At 45.0% G+C, this 22796-nt stretch overlaps 7 protein-coding genes across 8 annotated transcripts; 4 read left to right on the forward strand and 3 right to left on the reverse strand.

Moving 5' to 3' along the window:
• Window positions 1-586: 586 nt before the first annotated feature.
• Window positions 587-1300, forward strand: LOC131262999 (glutathione S-transferase D5-like). The gene is made up of 2 exons (XM_058265121.1): window positions 587-718; window positions 800-1300. The coding sequence occupies exons 1-2, from the start codon at window positions 587-589 to the stop codon at window positions 1298-1300; spliced, it is 633 nt and encodes a 210-aa protein (XP_058121104.1).
• Window positions 1301-2453: 1153 nt separating this feature from the next.
• Window positions 2454-3459, forward strand: LOC131261464 (glutathione S-transferase 1-like). The gene is made up of 2 exons (XM_058263504.1): window positions 2454-2593; window positions 2667-3459. The coding sequence occupies exons 1-2, from the start codon at window positions 2462-2464 to the stop codon at window positions 3165-3167; spliced, it is 633 nt and encodes a 210-aa protein (XP_058119487.1). The 5' UTR covers window positions 2454-2461; the 3' UTR covers window positions 3168-3459.
• A 187-nt stretch (window positions 3460-3646) lies between these two features.
• LOC131263007 (glutathione S-transferase 1-like) lies at window positions 3647-4550 on the reverse strand. The gene is made up of 2 exons (XM_058265133.1): window positions 4410-4550; window positions 3647-4342 (listed from the first exon to the last, which is right to left on the reverse strand). The coding sequence occupies exons 1-2, from the start codon at window positions 4548-4550 to the stop codon at window positions 3647-3649; spliced, it is 837 nt and encodes a 278-aa protein (XP_058121116.1).
• Window positions 4551-4881: 331 nt separating this feature from the next.
• Window positions 4882-5715, reverse strand: LOC131261548 (glutathione S-transferase 1-like). The gene is made up of 2 exons (XM_058263612.1): window positions 5571-5715; window positions 4882-5494 (listed from the first exon to the last, which is right to left on the reverse strand). Exons 1-2 carry the CDS (start codon window positions 5703-5705, stop codon window positions 4985-4987), a joined length of 645 nt encoding a protein of 214 aa, XP_058119595.1. The 5' UTR covers window positions 5706-5715; the 3' UTR covers window positions 4882-4984.
• Window positions 5716-6400: 685 nt separating this feature from the next.
• Window positions 6401-9146, forward strand: LOC131260194 (uncharacterized). Its single transcript, XM_058261871.1, has 2 exons — window positions 6401-6883; window positions 6945-9146. The coding sequence occupies exons 1-2, from the start codon at window positions 6491-6493 to the stop codon at window positions 7770-7772; spliced, it is 1221 nt and encodes a 406-aa protein (XP_058117854.1). The 5' UTR covers window positions 6401-6490; the 3' UTR covers window positions 7773-9146.
• Window positions 9147-9155: 9 nt separating this feature from the next.
• LOC131260193 (galactose mutarotase-like) lies at window positions 9156-11169 on the reverse strand. Of its 2 annotated transcripts, none has more exons than XM_058261870.1 (3): window positions 10194-11169; window positions 9687-10022; window positions 9156-9533 (listed from the first exon to the last, which is right to left on the reverse strand). In XM_058261870.1, exons 1-3 carry the CDS (start codon window positions 10908-10910, stop codon window positions 9348-9350), a joined length of 1239 nt encoding a protein of 412 aa, XP_058117853.1. In that variant the 5' UTR covers window positions 10911-11169; the 3' UTR covers window positions 9156-9347. The 2 variants fall into 2 exon arrangements, with proteins under 2 accessions (XP_058117853.1, XP_058117852.1); XM_058261869.1 differs by having other exon boundaries at window positions 9156-9602; window positions 10194-11160.
• A 4823-nt stretch (window positions 11170-15992) lies between these two features.
• LOC131263016 (polypeptide N-acetylgalactosaminyltransferase 16-like) lies at window positions 15993-22631 on the forward strand. The gene is made up of 4 exons (XM_058265145.1): window positions 15993-16524; window positions 20154-20446; window positions 21311-21842; window positions 21962-22631. The coding sequence occupies exons 1-4, from the start codon at window positions 16208-16210 to the stop codon at window positions 22629-22631; spliced, it is 1812 nt and encodes a 603-aa protein (XP_058121128.1). The 5' UTR covers window positions 15993-16207.
• Window positions 22632-22796: the final 165 nt, after the last annotated feature.

A 22796-nucleotide genomic window follows, 5' to 3' on the forward strand; every position in this document is an offset into this window, starting at 1 on the left:
TTCTGTTTTCTTGGTTTAGTGGTTTAGTTACCGACAAGTACTTGCTACAGTGCGAACGGCTGCTTGCCACTTGCCTGATTACTTGCACTTGCACTTGCCGACGTGCGAATCAGTCTTTATTCGTGCACATTACAGAGTGCAACCACTTATCTTGAATTCATTTGCAAGTATTGTGACTAAACTCTCTTGTTATACTACGCTATACACTCCTAGTGACGCTGTCAAATTGAACCACATACGTGGTAATTTCTAATTTTTGCAGGTTCCTAGGTATGTTCATACGACAAAAAATCCGTTGGAATGAATCGCGTACCCCAAACCGTATCGAATCAAAAATGTATGTATTTGCAAAACGCCGGCAATATCGCTGGTGTTGGTGTAGCTCATCGCGGTTGCCAACATCGTGAGCTTTGAGACGCGTAGATATTACAACTTGGATCTATATCTGGTTGGGTGTTGGTACCATCCTGGTCTGCCCCCACCGGTACCGGTATATAATGACAACCAAACATTCGTAGCTCATCAATCAGACCGTTTTCCCACAACACGACGCAAACGCAACACGCGGAAACCCAGAGTATTCTGAATGGATTTATATTACAATATCCTTTCGACGCCGTGTCAAAGCGTGTTGCTAGTAGCAAAGAAATTGGGAATCAACCTGAACTTAAAGAGAATTAATTTACGCAATCCGGTTGAGAAGGAGGCCCTGAGTAAGGTTAGTAAATGAAGCGACTTTTGCGTATTTTGTAGTTAAATATGGATTTATAGCACCAGCGATCTTCTCGTTACTCGCCAGCTCAACCCACAGGCCGTCATCCCCACGCTTGTGGACAACGGACATGTTGTGTGGGAGTCGTACGCAATCGTCTTTTATTTGATGGAAAAGTACGGTAAAGATGACACCCTCTATCCGAAAGATCCCAATGTGCGCTCTGTCGTCAACCAGCGGCTGTTCTTCGATATCGGTACCCTGTACAGGAACCTCCTGTTCGTTGTCATACTTGTATTCAAAAAGGAACAACCGTCCAACGAACAGATGGAAAAGCTGAAGAAGGCGATCGATCTGCTGGAAGGATTCGTTACCGAGCGATCGTACGCAGCCGCCGATCATCTAACAGTGGCGGATATTTTCCTGCTCGGAACAGTGACGGCTTTCAACTGGCTCAAGTACGATCTTGAGCCGTATCCGCACATTAGAGAGTGGGTTTCCCGTGTAACGACCGAATTGCCGGATTACGCCGAGTTCCGGAAGGAATTGGACAAAGGTACCAAGGCATACTTTTCCAGCCGAATGTGAGAAGAAGAAGTTCTAGAAGTATTTTCTCCGGGATACGATCTCATTTGTAGATTGTAGTGTTTAAAAAATAAATGCTATTAATGAAAAAAACAAGGAAAACAAATCTGATATAAGCTACGCTTTGTATTCAATAGGGTAAAATTTTCCAAACAACAAAAACAGTTTCTCACGTACACATAAGCGCTTCTGGATATAGGGTATGGTATTTGAAAAAAAAACAAAAATTGAGCGAGACAAGCCAGCATTTAAACACAATCAATCCAAATAAATTTGCAAAGACAATACATATTGCATACTGTCAACAAGAGTAATGAGAGAGTCTTATATAACCCGTCTCGTTATCGAAAACATTCACATTTGTCGATAATTGTGCTTACCAAATGCGAACTGCGAAATTCGTCTACTGATATATAGGATAGCGAATCGATGCCGTGTGACTGGAATCTCGGTACCATCTACACCATATACAAAAAGGGAGATAAGTCAGGCTTCACCATGCGATAAGTCCTAGAGATGATGGCATCTGAGTATCAACAAAATACTTTCCATCTCTTTATTGACTTTAAAGCTGCATATGATAGCATAGCCAGGGTAAAAGCCATCATTAGGTATCCCGACTAAATTAAACAGACTTGTAAGAATGACCAACATCACTTGCCAGGTGAAGGTGGAGGGAAAACTCTCAAGTTCCTTTGCTACCACCAATCGACTACACCAATTGAACCCTTTATTTCCTTCTTTTAAAACATCGTTGAAACTAAACGATTCCGTGTGTGATTCCACCTATTATTTTCCTTTTGCATTTTTCCACCTATTATTATTGCATATATATATACTATTGTACTTTTTGTCATTTTTGTAAAAAATTGTTATTAATATATTTAATAATTTTAATAAAAATTTGTATTAATATGTATTAATATATTTGATAATAATATATTTAATATATTTTACAAAATACTTTGACCACATCTTGTACTGAATTGACCCATAGTACGCTGCCGATGCGATAAGTTTTTCGTTGATTAGTGATTCTAACAATGCACAGGAAGAAACGGTTTGTATTGGTGAGCTTTTTAATATACTTATCGCTGTGTGTTCGGCGCCGGAGAGCAGAAACTATTCCATACATTTCCAGTGTCGTTCGAATCGGTGACCACGATGGATCTGTACTACCATATCCGCTCGCTCCCCTGCCAGTCAGCGGCATTCCTGATCAAGCATATGGGGCTGGAGTTGAACCATAAGCCGACCAGCATATACGACCCGAAGGATCTGGAAGAGCTTAAACGGGTATGTGTACAGAAGGCATGAGGTTGGTAAGGTCTCGAAGTGGATATTAAATATCACTGTTGCGCTCGTCTAGGTGAACCCCCAGGGCACCATTCCGACGCTGGTGGACGACGGTCGAGCGATCTGGGAATCGCACGCCATCCTTATCTACCTGGCGGAGAAGTACGCCCTTGACGACAGTCTCTACCCGAAGGATCTTGCCGAGCGAACGGTGGTCCACCAGAGGCTCTTCTTTGACAATGGGCTACTGCAAGGTGCCGCAATGGGTAATATGCTGGCCTCCCTCCGCAAGCAACCCATCTCGGCGGAACTTAGCGCCAAGCTGAAGCGTGGCCTCGAGCTGATGGAAATGTTCCTCACCGGAAGCACGTACGTCGCGGGCGAAAAGCTAACGATTGCCGACTTTCCCGTGTTCGCCAGCGTTGCCTCACTGAGCTGGATGCCGTACGATCTGGCACCGTACCCGAATGTGCAGCGCTGGTGCGATCGAATGGCGACGCACATTCCCGACCTGCACGCGATGCACAAGCAGGCTGAGACGGACCTCCGAGCTCTGCTTGCTACCGTCGCCTGATGTGGATGTGATGTACCACCACCACCGGCATAATCGGCGGCTTATCGCGGCAACTGGCAAACCAACAGTAGATGCAACCAAACAACTGCACCGCTTACTGCATCTACTCGAAATATAAGCCATTACTCAACACCTCAAACCCTTGTGTTTCACATGACCCTCGGTGGCCGTATCTTTTATCAAATGCAGGTGGTGAGTACGGTGACGGACGATGATGACTGGCGAATCAGGAACAGGCGATTAGATAGCGCGTGTTGGGTACCGGGCGATAGACAGAAATAAAAAACCGAATAGACGAATAAACACAAAATAACTCCAACAGAAAACTTTCGACGGAATCTCTTTCGTACCATCGTACGATAAGAAGCACGACGGCACACTTTTTTGGGTCCGATTTATTGGTCTTAGGTTTTTGGTCGATTTGAGCATAAAGATTGTACATTGTCACGTTAACCAGCTTCAATGGGTTGTTGTTGTCGTTAATCGCGTGCGGCCGTTTCGTGCGCGGCGGTACTGGAATCCTCACCATGACTTGCACCATGATTTCCACTACGCCGTCCATTATCACAATTGATTTCGTTGGGCTTGTGCGATTGCAGCTCGGTGTATTGCGGCGGCCGTTGTTCCTGTTGCGACTGGACAAACAGCTGCTGCTGTTCGGCGGCCCGCATCGAGCGAAATCGCTCCAGAAAGGCCTGCGTGCGCTGGCCCGCCTCCTTGGTGATGTCGGTGTAGCCAACCAGCTCCCGTTTGCACTGCTCGTACCAACGGTGTACGTTGGGGTAGGTGGAAAAGTCGAAATTCAGCACCCCATCGAGGGCGGCCACCGTCACGGCGGTGGTAAAGTCCGCCACCGTTATATGTTCTCCCGCCATCCAGCGGCCCTCACCGAGGAACCGGTCGAGCACGCAGACGGCGTCCTGCACCTTCTTGAAGTCCTCCAGCTTACCCTCGCCTCCCATCAGGATGGGATGGTAGTAGGTGGTAATGCTGCGCATAAGCGTACCGATATCGTAGAACAGCCGCTGATTCACCTTCGCTCGGAGCGCAATATCCTTCGGGTAAAGTGTGTCATCTTTGCCGTACTTTTCCGCCAGATAGATGAGGATTGCGCTGGACTCCCACACCACCACGTCGCCGTCCACCAGCGTGGGAATGCAATGTTGAGGATTCAGCTGAAAGGGAACCAATGCGGGTGAGTTACAGTTTGCATCCACACCATCCATGGGAACTCAACCTTACCTTGAGAAACTCTGGCTTGTAGTGTTCACGTTTCAGCACGTCCAGCTCGATAAGGTTCAGCTCCAGCCGTAACCACTTCGCGAACAACAACACCATGCGACAGGGTGGAGCAATAATGTTGTAGTACAGATCGAGCACCATCCTGACCCTTCGCTCCGTGGGGATGTGCTTTCGCTTTCAGGTACGATACGACACCAACTGCTAAATGGTGCACCCCGACGGGAAGCGTCGATCGCGTGCGTGTGCCTCTTCGTCACCTCTTATCTAATCGTAATCGGAACAGCCGGTTTATCAGGGGGTACCCCCCGCAGGGTTGGGGAAAACGACGTCGAAACAGATCCATTTAGCGGTGGATCTAGCACGGGCGAGTGGTTGATCCACCTAGAGCCATCAATAGGGGTGGGGATAATTCTTTCGGAACTTCACGTTTGGATAGCTTAGCGGTGATTGACATATTTATTATAAGCGTGCACTTTTCATTTTATTGGAGTCTCTCGTTGAAAAAATGAAGAAGATAACCATTGAAAATCAATCAACAACATTAGCGAACTGCTTTCCACCATTCACGATCACGTTTAGTTGGCAGAGGGCATGAACGTCTTTCGGAATAGGTTGGCACCTTCGACACAAATTTCCTGATATCCTGCAACCGATTCCTTCAGCTCACCGTACCAACGCTGGATGTTCGGGAACTTGCTGAAATCGTACGAGGTGATCGTCTGGATCGTCGTCACACTCGGCAGTACGGCCAAATCGGCCACCGTAAGCTTATCGCCCGCTACGTACGATGTCTTGGCCAGGTATCCTTCCAGAAACTCGAACGCTTCGTCCACCTTGCCCATCAGCTCATGGTTCAGTTCCTTGCCTTCCATCAACACCGGGTAGTACGCGGTAGAGAAGCGCCCGTACAACGTTCCCATATCGAAGAACAACCGCTGATTGACGACGGCACGCTTTTTCGGATCGCGCGGGTAAAGGCTATCGTTTTTGCCATACTTTTCACACAGGTACGTCGAAATTGCACGCGACTCCCACAGCACAAAGTCGTTATCGACCAGCGTTGGGATGCAGTGTTGGGGATTGATCTGATTGGGGAACGGGGGAAACACTCACTCATCACTATAAATGGAACCGACAATTCATTTCCGCCCTCGGGCTCACCTTCAAAAACTCCGGCTTGAATTGCGCGTCCGTCGCCAGGTCGACCTCCTTCAGGTTCAGGTGGAGCCCAAGAGCTTTGGCCACCAGCCGTACAGCCTGGCATGGTGCCGACATATGAAGATGATAGAAATCCATGCTCGTTACTCGAAACGAAACCACTCGTACCGGCACTAGAACGGCAATGAAACCCCACCCTATACGACCAAGCGGTTTTTATTAATCTAACCATTATCAGTCACTATCGGACCATTGCGTCATCACCATCGAGATCGTCGGTATCGGTTTTGGGGCCGTCGCGACTTGACATCATCGCATGTAAAGCCCATATCAGCCATACAATTCCGTGGCCCATATTCTATCCGCGTGATATGCAGCATGGGTTTGTAAAAAAAAGTTATTCTTTTTATCGCGCCAACATTTTAATCTTTTTTTATCATTCGAGCATTAACCGAAACTGCTCGATTCAAAAATCAAGATTCTTATACCAGTCAAGATATCTACAACACCGAATGATGTGCAAGGTGCTTAGAAATAACCGCTGATTTTTAACAGCTTCCCGCTAGGCAATTTCGAGCAAATCGTCCTCAAAAACGTCCTCCATGACACAAACATCGAGCAGTTTTGTATGGTGAGGAGGACAAGGAGGACGATTGCTCGAAAAACGTCCTCCTTTTGTTTCATCCCCATACAAAAATGGAGGACGTTTGTTCGCGCGGAGGACGTTTTGAGAACGATATTTCGAGCTGCCTAGCGGGTTGTCAATATTTTATTCGTCTTCGTTTACCTTTATTTTCGATTGCACCTCGGTCTTTGAATAAACAAAACAAAGTGGCGGCATCAAAAGACGCTCGATTGACCAAACGTAAAACTGTTTGTGCAAATTTGTAGTTTTCAGCAACAAGTGCCGCGTTGAACACAAAATGGGTGGCTGCCGGTGCACTTTTCGCGAGTGCGAAAATGGTACCGCGTCCAGGAAGGAACTACATTATTTTCGCTACCCCACCCGTGACCCGGACCGGCTGAAGGAATGGGTTCAGCTAGCGAATCGTGCGGAGTTTTTAGACCTACCTAAGGACAAACTGAGCAATAAGGTCGTCTGTCAGGAGCACTTTGAGCGCCGTATGTTCATGAACAGTCTGTGCGATCGACTGACACGCTTGGCTGTACCCCGACTGATGCCGCAAAGCGATGGTAGCGTGCTGCATCTGGAGACGGGGGAAATCCAGTTGAACGAGGATGGTAATGAAACACTAGAACGGACAGGAAATCCCTTGAAATCATATACACCGAAGGTGCAAAGAGAACAAACTAAGGTAAAGTATCACCAAGCAATAGGTAATTTGTATACTCATAGTAAACATTATATTCCACTAGCTTGAAACCGTTGGAACATTGGAAAGTTGGCAACAGTTGTCACCGGAACCCGCACCGAAGAAGATCAAAATTCTTAACTCAGAAATTAGAGTTCCGGGCAAGAGCGATACACCTTGCAAGCTTATACAGGTCATGACCGCTCCCACCCAAAACGACCGACACATTCAGGTGACGCGCGTTCACCGATCAGCGTTCCAGCTAAAATCGAATTCTGCCAAAATGATACATAAAATTGAGCCCACAAGTGACAGCGACTCGCATACATATCTCGAAATACACAATGGTAGCATCGATCCAGATGAGCCACAATCCGAGAAACGATTCTCAACCAATGCAGGCAATGATAATGCTCTGTCAAGGTCCATTGTTCGTGCGCCAGTACCAGCGCAAACGCCCGTGGTTGATCCACTCCTTGCGGAAAAAATGGAGCGAAACAGTAACGAAATAATAGAACTGAAGCGGATGGTTCAGGAGCTGCTTGATCGGCCCCCGCCCAAGCCTCAACCTATAACCATGGTCGCACCGCCCGCTGCGCCCCAGAAAGTGGTAATGGCCAAGGGGCCTCAGCTCACCAAAGCACAACTGTTCAGCAGCATCAAGCGATATCTAAATCCGACCATGGTCACGCTGCTTCGGATGGAACTTTTTTCCGGTCCCTCGGAGCGCGAGTGGAAACCGGACGAAAAGAATCTCGCAGTGGACCTGCTGAACATTGGCGAGAACGTGTACGATCACTTTACCGAGGAGTTCCGGTTCCGTTTACCGCCGAAAGCAAACGCCCAAGAGTGGAAAGCTACGGGAGAACTCGACGCGGATGATGCTTGTTGATTAGAGTCGTGTAATTCATATTCAGATTCATGAATCTGAATGTTTTTTTGCGTTGCAGAGATATTGATTAATCTTTTAATGAGAGATTAATCAACCGATGAAAAGTGATGCAAAAAAAGGTGGATAGAAGCACCCCCTTTTTATTTTTTTTATCGCATGATCCACGCCAACGAATCATGGAGATTCGTGAATGGTCCATGAAAGATTCATAAACGTTCGAAATAAACGGTTCGAATTCCAAAAGATTCAATGAATCTTAAAAAATTATTCATAATCCACAACACTAGTGTTGATGGTTTTTTAGTTTATTTTTAGTTTCATTATCGCTTCTAATACGAAACTTATGCGTTCGTCTCTTGATACCCAAGTTGGTAAGATTACCAACTAATAACATAAAGATCATGACATTTTAAAAATTTTACATCGCATCTTTTCCATCAATTTTTATGTTTATCATTATTAGAAGTAAGGTGAAAACGAAACACAAACGAACGAACGTTTCTAAAGTGTTACAACACGTTGTTCCACGCCGGAATGATTCTGCGTTTCGAAAGAATTTCAAAACACTAGTAAAAACATTAAACAGATCTCCAAAGCGTATCGATTACCTTTCGTTAAGGTGATTTCTCGGGACCGTTGTATGTAAGGAACAATATCAGGCCCGTTAAGTAGCACTGGCTGGTTTCACCACATTATCAACCATTAATAACTGGCGGGCGTATGACCTTAGTTGCCGGACCTTAACCCATAGTGGTCTACATCAACAGGTTAGCCTACGAAGGCCCAGGAAGCTGGATTCAACAGCCGTACTGGTGTAAATCCTCGTAGACTAAGAAGAAGAAGATTAATAGCTGGCGCTGTAAACCAACACAGTGCTAGTTGGGAAATCTAAGATGTACCTCTTTGTGAAATTGATGGCGACCGTTGGATCCAGATTTGGAAGCGAACGTTCTGGAGAGTAGTCCTCCAATGCATCCTCTCGTTAGATGATATATTTATTATCTTAAGATACATTCGTCCTTCTCAAACCTATGCAGGGGTAAGTGGTGGTACTTATCATCATAAAAAAAGGTGTTGGTTTTCAAATTACACATTATTTTGATTCACAAAAAAGAGTTGAAATCAATTAAGTTTGCCAATTTTGCTACGTTTGTCACCGGAGCTACACCTAACTTCCACCGGCATCCTACTTGTGTGATGTCCTACTTGTGTCTTCTTCAATACAATAGTATAAAAAATATGAATATCTGTTCTTAATTTGATTTCATCTCATTCATAACAATAACGACAGGAATTGTACAGAGTTTATAAACAAATAGAATATGAAATAGATATTAATTTAATTGTTAAGACATGCCATAACCGAGGTAGTACAGATAATAAATGTCGAATGAACAGTATCTTCTTTCATTGCGAGTTGTATCATTCTCCTTCCAGCTAAAAACCGCTGAAAGCTGGATTCCTCCACGATTAGACCCGTCCGGCAGTATCAATGAATAGTAATTTCAGGATTTTTAAGTTCAAAACATTATCTTTTTTTATTAGTTGGTTTACCTTCACCCTATCAGAGAAAAGTTAGTCACGAAGAACGTCAAACTTGTACACTACCTCATGGACGTATTCTGAGCCCGGATTCAGCACGGACGATGGGAAATTGTCGTGGTTGATGGCATCAGGGAAATTTTGCGTTTCCAGGCAAAAGGCACCGTGTTTGAAGTATTTTGCTCCTGCCTTACCACGTATCGGGGGATCGTTAGCACCCTCCGCTACGACCGGCTCCAGCCGGGTCACATCGTAATACTCCGCCGCATTAACTGCTTTAGGGCGAATCTACAAAGACCGTGAATGGTAAATCGTTAGTCAGTATTCCTTTCTGTGACCTTCCAGCGTTTCTATTAACCGCCTGAAACATACATTCTTGTTCGGATCCGGCATAAAGTTGCTCGTGTAAAACTGGACACCCGGTTGGTCGGTGTAGACCTCCAACACACGGCCACTGTGCGGGTGGACGACGCGCGCCGTAAACGTGCGTCCCTGCTCGGTGCCTTTGGTGATGCAGAAATTATCGTCGAAACCCTCGGCCACCGTTTTTGACATGGCCGGGCCGAGTTCGCGCGGGATACGCAAATCGAACGGTGTTCCTCCGACGCAGATAAACTTGCCGCTCGGAATTGAATCGCTGTCGGTGTCGGTAATCTTATCGGCGTTTATGCTGACGACATGGCGGTAAATTTCCTCGTGGCCGGTTGCCTGAAATGAATCGTAGGATGATTTTATTAGCATTAAGGGTACTTTGTGCCTTACTTTTTACATTTGAATGTTTTACGAAAGCCTTACCAATCGTAATGGTAAATTTTATAATATGCATTTGTTTCAACATCCAAATCAATAGACGATTTAAACTTTATAAAAATCACTTACATGGCCAGCGAGATTAAAGTATGAATGGTTAGTCAGATTAATAGGCGTTGGTTGGGTGGATACGGCCTTGAACAGAGCCTCAAGCCGATTGTCCTCCGTGAGCTGGTAGCGCACACTGACCATCACTGCGCCAGGGTATCCTTCGTCTCCATCAGGCGACAAGTGCGACAGGGTCACAATCGTCCCGTCTACGTGCGCCTCCCAGTTGTACTTATCGAACCCTACTGCACCTCCATGCAGCTGGTGGCGATTGTTAAAGTTGCGCGTCACCTGGTACTCGGTGCCATTCAGCATGAAGCGGCCACCACCGACGCGGTTCGCAATTCGTCCGATGGTCGCTCCAAAGTACGGATTATTTTTCGTTTGGTAGCCGGGAATGTCATCGAATCCGAGCACCACATCATCCACCCGTCCGGCCCGATCCGGCACCTTCACCGACGTGATGATGGCACCGTACGTTATCACCTGCACCGACATTCCATGGCGGTTCTGCCAGGTGAATCGTTTCACGGTTTCTTCCGCACCGCTCTTCGGATGCTTCACTGTACCGAAGCCATCCACCGTCAGCGTCACCGGCGGCACGGGTGCATTTTCGTTTGCCATTTCGTAGCTTTCGACCTGTGATCCGCGGGATTCCAAACTGTCTATCGGCTTGATCGTCACTGAAACGCTGGATGTTTTGCTGTCTCCTTGTCGTTGTTCCACTCCGGAACTCATCGTTATTTGTCTACTATATGGCTGTATTGATTGCAGCCCACGAAGAATTTATTTTCACACTTTACCTAATGCACTTCAAAGTAAGTATTATCTACCAGTAATTTGAACGCGTACAACACAACCGATAGAACGCCTCGAAACTGGAACTAGCAAACAAACCGCTCGTTCGCTAACGATTGACAATCCAGCGCCTGCTGAGGACTGTTTTTATTATGTTTTGTTTTGTTTCCACAACCGCAGGGCAACGCGAGACGAGGATCCAAGTGCACCACGTTTTGGGGGCAAGGCACGCACACAAACGGATATTGGTTACGATCGAGCATCTCGTTAAATGGACTCTTATCAGTAAAGTGTATACTGTTTGTCTGCCCCACACACAGAAAGAGCAACCACTCGAGATTATGCTGGGTGTATTGCGAACATCTTCAAACCGCACAGACCGGGAACAACGATCGGTTGTTTGCAATGCGGTGACCAAAAGATACTGACTTTTTAACAGCGCATAAAGTTGGTTGACCTTTAACGAATGTTCTGTAAACTAAGAGAAAGCAAAAATAAACTAACCGTAAATATTATAATTTCTAATTTGTCGATAAATAAATAGATTGCATGCAATGCAAACAGTATAATACTACCATAAAACAATTTGGTAAACATTTTTTGAGATAACACAAATATGTATATTTTATGATATATCAAAGATAAATGTTAAAATATTTAAAAATGACTCAGCATTTTCATCGTTTCATCTATAAAACAGTTGCAAAAATTTACATTGATTTTAGTTTATTAAGTTGTTATTTACAACTGTTTTATTGCAAAGGATAATCCGCTGAGCAATAAAATTCCTAACGAGGAATCTCTGATATCACTAGAAAATTCATTTTCAATATAAAATTAAATTTAACATTATTCAAATCAGTAAAGCCATGATAATTAGGAACTTTTAAACTTAAACTTAAATCATTAAACGTATAATAAAAAAAGAACCAAACAAAAATCACTCTTTCAGACAATAAAGATAAACGAATAAAAGTAAAATTCGATCAATCCGTTTATTAGGGATGAATTGGAATTTATGTAGGTCTGTTTCAGCGATTTTTTCAAAAACGTGTCATACACCCATTACATCATGGATTAAATTTGCATTTGGTACCATGATTTCATTATTTTTGGAAGCAAAAGTGTTTTTTCTATGTTTTCCTTTTGCTTGCCTTGAGTGAAATCTTCAAATCATACGCAACCGTAAGTAAACGCCAGAAGAGTAGTGCGAGATTTACACTTCCGTAGACACCCCGTCGTCCTTTGGCGACGATCCGTTGATCATCCCGGATCAGCCATCATCAACACTCGCGCCGTGCACCGACGCTAAAACGGAAACAAACAGTGGGATATCGCGAGTAAACACTCCGTGGACGTTCCGTCACGTGATCTCTGCCTAAACAAATTGCCGCCGAGTCACTGCAGAATGCAATGCGTTATTTGTGGAGTGTAGACGAGAGACCTGAGCGGTTAGAAAAACACATGTGGCTTTCAAGCGTACCAAGCCGAATTGCCTCGCATCGGATCACAAGCTCGCAAGTGGTGAGGAAATTTATGGGGAGCAATCGATGCTGCTAAACTATTTAAACCACTTTATATAGATCTATGGAGTGAGACTAGCATATTTGAAAATTAATACTCCGGGAGTACTACTACTACTTGCATGTCGGATTGTCTAACCTTTTCCCCCTTCGTTAATTTCCTCTACACTTTGAAACCTGCACCCGGAAGCAATCAATGGTCAATTACATCGCAAAATGTTAAAACCAAAAAACTATTTCTCCAGCCAAAATACATATTGGCGAAGGTTTTGCCGTCGTCAATGAGGCGGCAGACAAGAAACACGGCAACAAAAACGAAGGTCCAACCGGGGGCAAAAGCGGAAAGGCAAAAACATCGCACAGCAATGCGTGGTCGACGAAGCCGAAAAGTGCAGATAAACGTCAAATAAGCACATTTATGTGACTGATGAAGGCAAATGGCTCAGCCCGGAGAAGCTAACTATGCAAATTTGCTTTACACCTGACCCGCAGACCCACGGCCACGCCAGGCAAGCCAGTGATCTTCCTCGTGAATGGCGACGATAGGAAACTCATTTGTTGACCATCGGATCGGAGCTGATCCTCCGATGCTATGGTGTCACTTTCCAATCCATTGGTCGACTGTTGTGTAGTCAAATAAAAATATGCTCAAATCTATAAACAAATCCCGCAGCACCGGCCGCCGTTCACCCAGCCTCACATGTTGGCCTTATAACTGGCTACCGATTAACGAAGACGATCGCGGGTCGCCGGCTGGCAGGTGCTCGGTAAGCAACCGTTCGTTCCGAAAGTATGGCAACGCTAACAGATAAGCGGCATCGTTGAAGAGTTAAAAACATCATCTCAAATTGGAAAAAAACCCTCCACACGTGAAACCAAACGGTCGATAGGGCAACCAATTTACAACTGACAACAACACGCTATCAGGTCGATGCTGCGGGATGCGATCGAGTCCCCACACTTTTACTCTCACTTGCAAGGACTGAGCTTGAGCAACATTAGACTGCGATGATAAACCTGAGCGTCTTTGCCTTCGGCAGAAAAAATGTACACGGCCTTTTGTTCCATTAGTTTAAACATATTTGTGATATACTCTATCAATGTGATTCAATGAAAACTTCAATTTTCGGTTGAAAAACATAAATATTCCAAATTTCTAATCAGCACTCACTGGAAGTTGTCATTCCAATTGATAAGTTTAAGCGTAAAAACAATGCTTATTTGCTACATGTTTCGTAAACAATTTAAAAAAATGTACTTTTTTCAATCCTTAAAAATTGACTAAATTGATCTTTTATTTCATGTTCTTTTACACACTCATGCTATGAGATTGTATAATCTTTTTTTAGCAGTGTTCCAGCAAGTATTTAGAAAATCCAAATAAAACCTGTATCCAACTATAGGATCATCCTTTGAGCATGATTTAATATTTTTAAGTAATTTTTTTCAATGTTCACAACGGCAAATCAGTTGATTATCATTTGATTTCTGCTGAACTGAGATCATGTGTCGATCAACACAAATTAGCACTGCATTTTCACTGTAATCGATCACTCATTAAGTAAGATCAATTTAACAGATCTCGCCAATTTCCGAGCAATTTTCCACCTTCCCTTCCCCCATGCAACGGCTGGTGCACCAGTTACGTGAGCAGCATCTTCATCATTAGTGGAGATGCTACAGCTTATCGCGCACAAACACCCAGCAGATGAAACGTGGCCATCGAAAATCGCATCGTAAACGACGCTATGTTAGCCTTGCTCGATGCATCTGCGAGCAATTCTCACTGTTTAAAAATTGCACTGGCAGATGCGAAGACCGCTCACCGCCACCTTTCACCGCGGGATCCCTTCAACCCTCCTGCATCGGTGTCAAATGACGGTTGCAGGCGGGGAGACACCGCTCCAGCGCAGCGTGATTGAACTAACCCGACCGCTCCGGGTGTCGATCAACGCCGGAAAACCCTATGGTGATCGCTCCCCTTTCGCTAATGGCACTTGCCCACACCGAGATCCGAGGTGGGGGGGCAGTTCAGTGGCGTACGTTTGCCGGCAAGTAATGAGAGCACATTTTTGTAGTGACGTTACTAGAGCACCGGGATGAGTACGCGCACGACCCTTTTAGCCCTGGTGAGCAATAAGCGAAAGCATATGTATGCAAACAAATCGATCGCTTTCGCGCTATCGATCGAAGCCGCGCATTTCTTCAACGCTCCATCCCCTCCACCCCACCAGGATCTCCCTCGACCCGAGCGAGCGAAACAGGGACGACGGAGAGAATATGAGCGCGAAGGCCGCCGAGACCTCGCGCGCGCGACGCTAGATTTTCGTGGAAGCTCGCAGCGGAGCCTAAGCCGCCAACCGGAGGGGGAGAACAAAAACAGTTACGATCGAGCCGGCAACCGGGCTGGACCTACCAACGGCCATACACTATCGGTCCACCAAACGGACCATCCATCCGTCCCGAAAAAAAACCCTCACTTCACATCGACGACGACAATCGGTTCTGGCGCCAGCGACGCCGGCCTGCACGCGTCACCCGAGTCGGTCCCGATAGGGGAACCATTGGCTGTTGCTGTTGGCTCCTCGCGAATCACGGTGACATCGACCGTGGTGGAGGCTTCCCGTCGGAGCGAAGCGCCGGATTACCGCGTGTTACGTGATTAGACTGCCGTCGATTTTTTTTTTGCTGCTTCCGAAATCGATAAAGGAAATACCCGCAGGAAACGGGCGGCGAACAAGCCAGACGAGGCCACAAAAAAGTGTCCGTAAAAGTCCGTGCCCGGAAATGTGTCAGCTCGAACTGCTTGTGTGTGTGGTGTAAAGAAAAAATTATAATCTGCCTCCCGGGTAATGTTCGATTGTGTGTTTTTTTTCGCCCACCAAAGTTCGTCCAAAGAACCCGCGAGTGAGTATCGGCGCGCGTGCGTGCGTGCATCGGCCAGTACCAAAAAACCTACCCTTTCCTGGTGGACGAAAGACCTTCGATTACGCAGTCGATATATGTAAACAGAGTGACGACGCGGGTGAATTTATTGCTCACATCGTGCAGCTTGTCGTCGTCTAGGTTTCGAGGCGGCCACTTCGCGGAATCTTATCAGTTACCCTTCAATTTGCTGCCAATCTGATAAAACGTTCCAATCCGGTACCATTAGTGCACGCCTCCTTTCGAACGATTCTAGGTGCAAGTCAACAGCCTCTCGCTGCTTGTGGCGTCGGATGATCATCGCTTGCCGCTGCCAACCCGCTGTTGGCAACCTCGTAAATCATAAGATGCAGCCCGATCCGTGGGGCCGATCATTCGTCATGTTTACTCCGCAAAGTGCGTGTATCGTGTTGTGTTTGCGTGTTTGCGCTTAAATTGAAGCGATCGCGATTGCATGTTAGAACAAACACGAGAAGCCTCTAGGAACAGTCCTCCGTCAGTGACCATTTTTGCGAAGCCGGGGGAGCCACTTCTAAATGGACCGCAAACCCGAGAGGGGAAAAAAGTAGTGCAAATTAGTCTCAATTGATGTGCCTGCAGCAAACGGCTTACAGCAGTGCGCGGTACGCTGTGTGGCCACCAACGAACGTTGGGTCAAAGAGCCACTTTGTCCCGTTGGAAGCCCCAGCGCCGTTGCGCATATTTCGTGTCGACGGGCCCGACGGGTCACGAAATGGTACACGGGTGCTAATTTTCCACAACGAACGCGATGTGTAAACGGGCCGTACGATGAAGGTGCTCCGCAGAAAACCGCTCGGGTTTCTACTCATCGTCGCGTCGGGTGTCCTGTTCTTCTACTGGAACAACGTGTATCTCTACCATATGCCGAAGGTGCGCCGCAAGGTGGACCAGGATCCTGCCGAGACGAATCTCACCGTTAGCCTCGCGGTGGTGTACGCGCTGTGGGGTGGTGGAGCCCACGCCGACACGGTCCAGTCCGGGGGCGTGCCGGAGCCGGAGGTCCCGTTCGAGCTGCACCACTTCAACCGGACGGCCAGCGATCGGTTGCGTATCGATCGCTCCGTTCCAGACACGCGCCATCCGAAGTGAGTAGCGAGTTTGGGGAATGGCTGCGGGGTTGTTATTACTGGTTTACCTGCTCTGGCTCGATCCACCGGCATTCCCGTGGGTGTTGCGAAGGAGCGTTACGCACCAGTTGCCACCAGAAAGGAGATTCGCGATGTGGAGCAGCTTCAGTTCTGATTCGCACTCTCGTCGTGACACGACCATTGCAGTGAATGCTGGCTTTGGCATGGTGCTAGTTTTAGTTGGGAAAAATCGAATGGCTTTAAAATTGATGGCTAAGGATGAGGAGTGGAAAAGTGATTTAAAATTCCCAATGTTCGATTTACAATCACATTAGAAATTATATACATATAAATTGAAAAAGATCAAGATTCTATACATTTTTAAAATTGTATAACATTCTGACAGTCAAACTATAGAGTTCTCTTCATGGAAAATTTAAATATCAGTGCATAAAAATATCGTAAAACGGAGACAAGGCTCGATATAGTAGAAATACACTGAGACCAGTTTCTACTTGTAAAAGTAGAAAGTAACTTGTAAACTGGGGGATAAAACTACATTTCTCTTGGTAAACCGTTTAAAATAGTCCATTATAAATTAAAATTCATGAAATTAAGTGGCTATTTTCTATAGCCGCAATTATGATTTTTATTGGATACGTGTCAAAATATTCATGTTTTTGAAGACTTTCTGAATTTAAATAATCAGGTCCTCCAGCACGTTCGATAACCTTGAAAATCTTTTTAGGCATACATTCAACCAAGTTCTTTAAAATATCTTTTGTCAATATCCTCCCATGATTCCGAATATCCTCCCATGATCAGTAGTACAATTGTATTACTTTTTGTTGGCGTAGATCCGTCAAACAATGATTTTCCAGATGTTTTCCACAGGATTTAGATTCAGACTGCGGGCTTGCCACCACAGGGGCTAAAATTTTGCTTTAGATTGCTCGCATTATTTTTGTTGAAACAAACGCGACGGTTCCTAGGTTAAAACGGAATTAAATAGCTGTTAAGAACATCAATATCACATTTACAAGATATGAATGCCACATTAAGCTTTCCTGTAGTAAAAAATCCATTAGATATCCTCCTATAAAATTAGATATGGAGAAGTACTCAGGTCCCTTCCGTGGATTTCGCGAATAGACGGTAAAATCGTCGGGACCTTCTAATTTAAACTCGCAAAAGATCATCTAGATTTGATAAACAAACATTAAAACAATTAACAATTCAACAAAATATAGTTGAGTTCATTGGTTTAAAAAACTTCAATTTCACAAATATTTTACCGCGTTCCACCGGCGAGCCATGTTGAGTCTGGCGAATTTTATTAGTTTTTGATTATGCACAGGGGTCAGATATGGTGCCTTGTTCATTTTTGCCCGAATAATGTTGAGATTGGTCTGTAAAATTTTCCGAACTGTTTCGTTACAGTTTGGCACACCAAGAGTAGATTTGATTTAGAAAGCGATATGGTATTACTTGAAGCCATTATCACAATATTTCGCATTATTTTAAACTAATTTCGTACGATTTTATCCGATCGACTGAGTCTACGCCCAATTTCTCAAATTGAAACTCCTTCCTGCTAATAAGTTTCAATCCTTTCTCTTTCTCACTTATCTGCCACTCTTATCACTTACCAATCACTAGACTCATTTTAAGCATTTAAAAGCATTTTAAAGCAATTTATCAAATTAAACCAACCAATGCAAACACTTTGTTTGCGACTATAGAAACTAGACGCGCCAAATATTACACCTTCATTTGGCAAATGTTACAAAGACACAATGAGGAAGAATGACGTTTTAGTCTAAATTCTTTGGGAAATGATAGTCTCCATATTTTCTGACATAAAAAATGGTTCTTTAAAAATATTTTAATATCAGTTGGATTCGCGAGTCAAGCCGTTGATGAACGACCATCAGTGATCGTTAAAACGGTTCGTTTCATTCATAAACCGTTCACGAATTCCTGAGAAAATTACCATTTAACGATCGTTTATTTTAGCGATTCCGGTCGTAAGCCGGCCATAATCTGATAATCACTGTTGAGATTTGCGTAACTCTCGGAATAAATTGGCATAACATTCCCAGTCGCGGTAGAATGTCGAATATAAAATAATGTCCCACCCAAGAGTTTTACAGCCACTGATAAAGAACGACCGCCGTGGCCACGACTTGAGCGCATTTGTAAACAATCAGGCAGGGCTTCTCGGCCTGTCCAGCTTACCATTTTGGCCCAGTATCCGCCACGGTAGGCACCTCGTGCCTCCCTCTCCCCTTTCGTTGGACACGGAGACCAGAGAAACATTCCGCTAATCAGCAGGAAAGAGTCGGGGTTTACCCCCGGTCGGTAATAGTAGTGTTGTTGGCAATTTCCTCCGGAGTTATTGACCCGACTAGAAAAACAAAATCAATGAAACATACAACATACAACACACACCCCAGACCCCACAGAGTGCATGCCGTATTTTCGCAGCACGAATTTTCAAGTGTTTGGCAACTCATCGTAATTGATTGACGATCGAGAAACCTTACCGTGTCGGATTCTTGCGCGACCATTTCCGATCGCGTAGTTATCGAAAGACGAGCGGGAAGAAAAATATAGCTGTTAAATAAAGCAAACACTTCACCAATCTTGCAATGAAAAAATTACCTAGCGCGATCATTTGTGCAACAAAAAAAACTGTGGCGTGGCGTTGTGTTTATTTTGGCAAAGCATGATTTATATTCTAGTGAACTTTTGGATTTTCGTCAGGCCGAGACCACTCAGCGGTTGTGGCGCCACATAACCAAACCAACCAACTTTTAGATGGGGGAAATGGGTCAAGGAATGATTGTAAAGTGTTCCTGGTGAGTTACGTTCTGGAAATGTAGCAACCTAGCCTATTTCTTATCTTTGAAATTTATCGTTTTACAATTTTCGCCGTCAAGAGAAATGCCAAAAAATAGTTAGTTAAACAGGTTTATCAGTATGCCTCGCCTATAGCAATGACCAACGCGGACGACGAGGCCACAGGCTAATTATAATTCAAAATCAACGCATGAATTTGCTTCTAATTTCGTGAATACTAATGGTTCATTTTAATGCGATATCGGCAGTCGTCTATCGTAAATTCATTCTATTTGGTGCTTTGCTGTCGATGAATGTTGCCTTATTGCTTATTTTGTTTGTTGTTTGCAGCTAAGGTATTTTAGATCCATACATGTAAGGATTCCTTTTATGCGCGTTTTATGGTTTGCATAAAACGCAAATTAGGTGGAATTGTTCCTGTTGTGTTTTGAACTAAGATTGTTTGGGAAGGAAAAACTATAAAATTCACTTGTGAATTAAAAATCTCTCTCATCCTATATCGAAATCAACCATGAATTTGTACGCATGATTTAATTTGGTTTTATCTCCAGCGAAATGGGTGCGCTACTTTTAACATTCCCAATTTGGTAAAGATGGAGTGAAAAGTTAATCAAGCGCAAGAATGTTCACACATCACAGTGCTTCATGTTGATACAATCTTGATTTGAAGCGTCCAGTGTATTCGCTTATTATCTGTCTCCTGCTTTGTGTTTGCTTGAACCTGTCTAACCTTGAAACATGTCAAAAATAATTTTACAAAAATTCTACCCTTATCTCTCCTACAGCTGCCTGGCGCGAACCTACCTCACGACCCCTGGCGGTACCACATCTGTGATAATTACGTTCCACAACGAAGCCACCTCGGCACTTCTGCGCACGATCGCCAGCATCTTCCAGCGCACGCCGCACGATCTGTTGCGCGAAATCATCCTAGTCGACGACTGCAGCGTCGACCTGCACAGGCCGGGCCGGCGGACGAGTGCGGACCACGACGGCTCCCAAAGTAATGCGGGCAACAGTTACGAGCTGCTCACCCAAATTCCGCTAGTGCGGTATTATAGGAATTCGGTGCGCCAAGGTAAAGCGAACGAAATCTCTATCACATTTGATAAACCAAATATGTTTAGGCTTTTTAACCCCCATTCATAGCCAATTTTAAAGTATCTACCTTATCACTTTTAACCACCAGTTGTAGGTAATATTAATGTATCGTCCTAGTAAATAACTAAGAACTTATTATAAACCTAATAAACTAATAACTTATAGCACGTTATTTAAATAATTTAAACTCCCGTAATCTCGTGTGTATTTTTACTACTTTTTTCATTAACGATAACTGCGTTGAAAAGTTCGGGATGTGTAGTTTTTACCTATATTTATCAAGTTTTGTATTCCCGTCAGTTGAGACATGTCTTTTCATTCATTTTATTTTTAAAAGCACATCATTTGACGAAATGCAAAAAATATAATCAATCTAACTTTTTCTAATCACTAACGGAACACGAAAGGGTTGCTAAAAATTTAATATACGATGAAAAACAAGTTTTAGGAAACAGACAAATTTAAAGGCTTCTTCTTTAATTGTAAATTCTTCTTCTTTAATTAAGGAACTTCTTTAGTTGTAAATTCTAGATATAGAACTGAAAAGGACTATAACAATTATCTATAAACATTATTTTTTCAATGAAAAATGCTGGTAAGCGATATAAACATTTTTTATTCAAAAAAAGGATTCTTCAATAAAAGTTATTTCAAGAAAAATGTGTATACAATACTATCTGATGTTAAAAAAAAAGCACAAAAATATGGTATTTTTAAGACTTTCCGGAAAATTGTTAGAGGTTAGCTAAATCATCCTTTTCTTCATAGTAAGTAAATAAAAATGGGAAATAAAATTTCAACATACCTTTCTATCTTTCGCTACAATCTCTCGGCACACCAGGTTTAATACGTTCCAGAAACATAGGCGCCACGTACGCTAGTGGCAGCTATCTCTTCTTTCTGGACAGCCACTGCGAGGTGAACCGGGGCTGGCTAGAGCCGCTGCTCGACCGGCTCTCGATCGATCCGACGGCCCTCGTCAGTCCGGTGATCGACATTATCGATGCGGAATCGTTCGAGTACCGGGCGAACAGTGCGAGGCTGCGGGGCGGCTTCGACTGGAGCCTACACTTCCGCTGGTTGCCCGTCGCCGAGGAGGAGCTCGAGCATCGGGGCCACGACGAGTCGCTTCCGTTCTACAGTCCAGCCATCTCGGGCGGCATCTTTATTGTGGCGAAGAGCCTTTTCGAGCAGCTGGGCGGATTCGACGCGGGTATGGACATTTGGGGTGGCGAGTCGCTCGAGATGTCACTGAAGGCGTGGATGTGTGGGGCGCACGTCGAGGTGGTGCCCTGTTCCCGGGTGGGGCACGTCTTCCGGCGAAAGCATCCGTTCACGTTTCCTCCCGATGGAAGTCATTTAACTTATCTACGGTAAGATGGGAGATTGTCGGTTCTTCACACAATTAGATTTTAGGCGATAATTTTATGATGAACTGTGGTTGAACTATATTAGTGCGTACCTGCTAAAGTGGAATTGCTCTTCTTTTCAGCAACACCAAGCGCGTGGCTTTGGTGTGGATGGACGAGTTCAAAAATTTCTTCTACGATGCACGCCCACAAGCGATTCCCATCGACGCCGGTTCGGTACGGGAGCAGCAGGACCTGCGCCGTCGGCTAAACTGTCGCAAGTTCAGCTGGTATCTGCAGAACGTCTTCCTAGATCTGAAGCTACCGAACGAGAATAACGTCGCATTCGGCCAGCTGCGACACGGTGACCGGTGTCTCGCGGTCAAACCAAACGCTGGCAAAGCGAACGCAGCACGCTCGCGCAAGCGTGCCACAGAGAACGACGTCACGCTGATGGAGTGCCCATCCTCCGAAGCCGCCAGTGGACCTGATGGAGCGATGAACTGGGCGCTACACAAATCCACCGGCCAGCTAACCACGGACCGTGGCAACGTTTGTTTAACGGTGCGGGCCGGATTTGTTCACGCAGAACGGTGCCACAAACGGAATGGCAGTTCTAGTGCGAAACACCGATCCCATGACGAGGATGACGTGCAGGAATGGCACCGGCACGGCGGAACGCTGGTTCACACCGTGTCCGGCATGTGCTTGGAGAACCTGGTGAAGACGGACGTCGGTGCGTCCGAGTGTCGGCGCGGTGCTCCATCGCAGTTGTGGAGTTTTTCCGTCGAGTTGCAGCAGTTGGCGCGATAAGCGAGCGATAGTTGTTGAGAGATGCCAAATAAAATGCGGATACTTCAATCATAAAGACATCGTTCGACTTCCTCACCTCGTTATTCAAGATTTCTCATATTTACATCCCGCGCACAACACAGCCCCTTTAGTTAGTTGATAGTGTATCCATTTTCCTCGCGTTTA

Source organism: Anopheles coustani, chromosome 3 (genome assembly GCF_943734705.1).
Source record: "Anopheles coustani chromosome 3, idAnoCousDA_361_x.2, whole genome shotgun sequence".
Taxonomy (NCBI): domain Eukaryota; kingdom Metazoa; phylum Arthropoda; class Insecta; order Diptera; family Culicidae; genus Anopheles; species Anopheles coustani.